Source organism: Oppia nitens, unplaced genomic scaffold (genome assembly GCF_028296485.1).
Source record: "Oppia nitens isolate AA-2021 unplaced genomic scaffold, nextdenovo-longstitch-racon4-pilon3 scaffold33_pilon_pilon_pilon, whole genome shotgun sequence".
In the NCBI taxonomy this organism is placed as follows: Eukaryota; Metazoa; Arthropoda; class Arachnida; order Sarcoptiformes; family Oppiidae; genus Oppia; species Oppia nitens.
Window position 1 is genome coordinate 784,115 of NW_026533214.1, and position 5,886 is coordinate 790,000.

The window sequence follows — 5,886 nt, forward strand, 5'->3', positions numbered from 1 at the left end:
TCTCTCTCTCTCTCTCTCTCTCTCTCTCTCTCTCTCTCTCTCTCTCTCTCTCTCTCTCTCTCTCTCTCTCTCTCTCTGATATGAACTGTAAATATTTTATGAATTTTAAAATTAATTAGTTTAGTATTTAAAAAAAACATATTTTTATTAATATTACTTAAATTTTATTTAAATATAATTATCAATATATATATATATATATTAATAAATATATATAAATATAAAGTTTATTTCATTGATTATTATGTCAATACTTATAAACTTTATTAAACCTATTTAATATAATTATTTTGTTTTTGTTGTTAAACAAAAATTCTAGTTAATTAAAAAAACAACAAAAACATAACTAATCTATTATTAATTGATTTTTTAAATATATATTTTTATTATAATTAAACAATAATTGTTTCAATTTTATTTAGTACAATAAATATGACATTAAATGATATAATTATTTATAAGAAAAAAAAATCAATAATACATATTAATAAAATAATCAATAATAATATTTTAATATTAAGAGTTCGTACAGCTTTCCAAATGATTGGAAATTTCCCATAAAAATCAATTTTCAATTATTAACAACAAAAAAATGAGAGAAAATAAAACATTTTTTTCCATTCATTTCCCTTTAGAAAAAATAATATATATTTTAACAATAAATAATACAATAACATTGATTTATTTTATATTATTTTTTTTTTGAATTAAATTATTGAAATATGTCAAATTTTTTATTTAGAGATAATATAATTATATATATATTAATTAATTAATTATATAAATTTATTTGTTTACTTAAATTATACAATATTTAWTTACAGTAATTATATTCATAAACATTTTATAACTAACTAATAATTATTATATTATAAAAATTATTATAATTTAGCAATTAATTAGTTAATTAATTAATTATTTTGCTTTTAAATTAAATAATAAATATTATCAACAAAAAAATACAAAAAGTATTTTATATYTAATTGTAAATACAAGTAAACTTTAGGACTAACTTTAATTTGAAAATATATTCAATAAATTAATATATTTGATACAAAATATTTTATAGATCTAATAAATAGATAAATCAATAAAATAAATAATTAAAACATTTTATTTAACAATATTATACGTACATTGATATTAGATTTATATATTATAAATATTTTTATTTAATTTATTGGCTTATTATTATGCTAAATATTTGATTGTTGACATAAAACTATTTATTAAATCAATAAATTATTTTACAAATTGTTTTTTTTTGTTGTTGAAATATTTTTTTTAATTAATAAATTTTTTCTAATTCTATACATAACTATATATATTTTTGAATTGTTTTATATTTTATAAWGTCAAATACCTTATGTAAAGGTATAAAAAAAATTAAATAAATTAATAAATTAAATATCTTATAAAAAATATTATTAATTAATGTTAATAAACAAATAAATTAGTTTATCGTTATTTAGCAAAAAATATTTTTAAAAAATGATATATAAACTAGATTTTAAACAAACAATTTTCTATTTAATACTATTTCAATCAAGATTTAAATTATTTTAATATTTATTATATATAAAATTAAAATGGCTAAAATTGTATTGATGTTTGTTTTTCTAGTATTGACAATTATACCTAGTAAGTTTATTATATATATATAATACTCTATTATAAAAATGTTTCAATTTGAATTATTATTATTTTTTAATTAATATATTTTAAAAATTATAATTAGTAAAATTATATATATGTATATATATTATATATATATATGATGGAAATATTTATAATAATAATAACTTTAATAATATAATGATRCTGTTGTAATATATAATTTAATAGAAATTTAATAATTTTAATTTTTTAACAGTTATACATGGTAATAATAATAATAAATGTAAGCCTGGWCAACGTTTGTGTCCACAATTCAATGATATTGAAGCAAGATGCTGTTACCCAGGTATACCATGTTTTGATCAAATTGAAGTAACCCGTAGTCGTAAACAAGCATATAGACAATTTTGTGATTCAATTGATTAATAATAATTAATAAATAAAATTGCAAAAAAAATAGTCATTAATTAACCAATCATTTTTTAATAATTATTATTAAATAAATATCAAAAATTTATTATCAATAAATTTATGAATTTTGCAATTAATTTTTATTTGTCTAATAATTGTCATATAAATTCATAAAAAAAATAAACATTTAATTCATTTTAATTATGAAATTAAATAGTTTTGACATAATATTTTATTTTTTTATAATTAGTGGTTTATTTTATCAAAGTTATAAATTAAGTTTTACATATTTTTCATATCATTTAAATACAAACGTAAAATATATGTATAATATAAACATAGATTTATCATCACTGGCTATATGTATGACAAAAAATTATATAATAAAAAATACAAATAATTACTATTCAAATAAATCATATTATAATTTTGATTTTAAAAAATTTAATAATTTAATCATAAGTGAACAATTACTTCAATTTAGTGATTTAAATAATATATTTGATTGCTATATATACGATAAAATGGGAAATATTGTTAATAAATGTGAAAATATTAGTTTGCTTAAATATGCAATTGATTATTATAAATTTTGTGCAATTTATTTTACACAATTATCTAATAATATRTCTGATAATGGATATATATACAACAATAATTTTCCATTTTATTTAGTAAATATTAAAATTAAAAACAAAATAAATTTCGGCAAATTTTTAGATATTTATTTTTATAATAGACGTGAGCAAATTGTTTATGTTAATGATGAAAACATTAATTATTTGGAAGTTGATAAATATAATGAACATAATTTACTAATTAAACGTAAAACGATTATTAATACGTATGGATCGCGTGAATCAAAAAACAAATGTTATAATAAGTGTTTAGTTGACAATTATTATCAACAATATCAATGCTATCCACCAATGTTATTGTTATGGCTTACAAATAATTTAACCAAATCTAGTGATGTTAATAAATTTTCTCAAAATTTTGACAATGATATTATACAGTCTACATGCAATAATAAGTGTGGAAAAATGATTGACTACATTGATTATCATTATTCAATGACAAATAATCATGATAAATCTGAATCAAATTATACAAATATCAATTTATTTTACACAAGAGAATTGGAAACTATTTACGAATCGTCCTATAGATATACCTTCGAAGAATATTTTTGCCAAATAGCTAGTTTATTTAGTCTATATTTGGGTGTATCATTTTATGTTTGTGGTGACTATTTTATCAGACATTTTGTACAGTATATTTCGAATTTCACTACTAATTATTTTATCAATAAACTTGTCCAACCAGTTTTTATAATAAATGAAACTCGTATTGAAACWCAAGTAGTATTTTTTAACCAAACATATCGACAGCGACAACGAGGGACATCCCGATCGCCAACACCTACACCGACAGCAACTATACAATCACCKACACCACCATCAYCAGCAGCTASACAACTRTCACCCAAACCGACAACATCTAAATAATTTTATTACAAATTGTTTAAATTAAATTATTTTATTATATAATTAACTAAATAAACAAATCAAAACAAATCAAAACAAATCAAAACAAAATAAAACAATCAAAACAAATCAAAACAAATCAAAACAAATCAAAACAAATCAAAACAAATCAAAACAAATCAAAACAAATCAAAACAAATCAAAACAAATCAAATCAAAACAAATCAAAACAAATCAAAACAAATCAAAACAAATCCAAACAACTCGAATAGAATCGAATTGAATTGAATCGAATCGAATCGAATCGAATCGAATCGAATCTAATTGAATCGAAACGAAGTGAATTGAATCGAATTGAATCGAATTGAATCGAATTGAATCGAATTGAATCGAATTGAATCGAATTGAATCGAATTGAATCGAATTGAATCGAATTGAATCGAATTGAATCGAATTGAATCGAATCGAATCAACCGAATCSAACCAAACMAATTAAATYAATCAAATATATTTATTTGTGTAATARTGTTARTWSATATATTTCATTACAATTCTCTCCATACACCCCCACCCCAACACCACTMCCGACACAAATCTAATAAACTTGGACGCCATGGCTGGCAATTTTGCACATATTACCATGATCGCGGCGCATCAGTATATAACCGCCYTCACCATAGCCGGGTCCCCACGAATTTTTCACTATCCAATAGTTTTTATTCGACCCCCGATCGTAGCCGTAGCCGACCACCAGTACAGCGTGATTGATAGCACCCGAACACCTGTCCTCGAATATACCGCGTTTGTATCGGGACCATGCTTCGTTGACGTGTATGGCCACTGCTGCCGGTCCGCCATCCTGGACAGCCTTATGCAACCGCTGCTCACTGTCCCGATCGGTAACCCATTTCCAGCCCTGAATTTTGGCCGCTGTACGCGATTCGCGTCCCCGATCGCACCCACCTCTCTATAAACATACATACATTCAATTAATATTATAATTACTATAACCCCCCCGACCCAACCCATAGCCCTTCACTAACCTTTGTCTGATAGGGATAGTTATTCCATGCAGTTATACCTTTACGCTGGATATAGTCGTAGATCGGTTTGAAGGCCGCACCGCGCGGACAGATATCATAGTTGACCGAACAGTCCAGCAATTGTTGCGGACTCAGGGGTTGTACACCTCTACGGGTTTTACGGGCCAAATAAGTTTCGACTAGTGCGGCGGCGGCAAACAGTGTACATGAGCCGCACCCACCCTTTAATAATAATAATAAAAACATTACATGTAATACACACACACACACACACAAATACACACACACACACATATATATATATATATATATATATACACTTACACAAACATTCACACACACACACACACACGTATATATACACATATACATAAACACATACATACAAACACACATACACACACATACACACACATACACATACATAGACACATACACATACATAGACACACATACATACAGTACTTAGCATACATAGCATGTACAGTATATACAGTATTATAAAAAAACATACCTGATTTTGAACCGGTCCGACCACTTTGGCCGAACGCCAATCGTATATCCAACTCTTAACATTGGCTACCACTGCGCCATCGATTGATTGGTTGTCCGCCTCAGCCTCMRCCTCAACCGCCGGCGCCGACGACTCTGTCAACGACAGGTCGCCGGCCAACAGTTCATCCAACAGATTGACGTCATCAATACCGGCCGGTTTTGGCCACTCATCATCGGCACCGTTAAAACCGGTAAATTTGGCCAGAATTTCGTCGCCAGTCATATCGGCRAATTGGTTAATCGATTCSGTRTACGACGACTGGCCATTCAGGGCATCAAATTGTGTCGAAATACTCGAACCATGTTTTCCTTGAATACGTCCCGCCGATAGTCATCTTCCGATTGGTCCACATATTGTTTCTCGTAGTTGGCCTTAAATTCTTGGAAAACGGTCGACAATTTCTGGTCGTCCTCTAAGTTGGCCTACGATTWATCCCCACAAAAAAATAATTAAWTAAATAATAAAYAAATAGTTTTAAATATAATATAGATATAAACTGTTAGTAATTTTTATTTTTTATTTTATAGTTTAACTTAAATATAAATAATATTACTGTATATTATTAATATATAAAATAATATTTATTACTAAATATTATTTATTAATTTATTTAGTTTTTAAATTAACAAAATAATTAATTATAATTGATTATTAACTAATTATTATTATAAAACAAAACTTAACTAGCTAATTTATTATATATATATATAAAAATATTTTTATTAAATATACTAAAAAAAAATTATTTATATAAAACATTATAAAAACAAAA

General features: G+C 24.6%; 1 protein-coding gene across 1 annotated transcript in view; it reads right to left on the reverse strand.

Annotated features, from left to right (window-relative positions):
• Positions 1-4,097: 4,097 nt before the first annotated feature.
• Positions 4,098-5,886, reverse strand: part of LOC128956863 (cathepsin L-like proteinase) — a 2,148-nt gene continuing 359 nt past the window's right edge. Inside the window, exons 2-4 of the mRNA XM_054302576.1 lie at positions 5,073-5,444; positions 4,559-4,780; positions 4,098-4,482 (exon numbers count right to left, since the gene is read on the reverse strand). Of these exons, the coding sequence (XP_054158551.1) occupies positions 4,111-4,482; positions 4,559-4,780; positions 5,073-5,444 (966 nt within the window). The 3' untranslated portion in view covers positions 4,098-4,110. The remainder of the gene's footprint in view (positions 4,483-4,558; positions 4,781-5,072; positions 5,445-5,886) is intronic.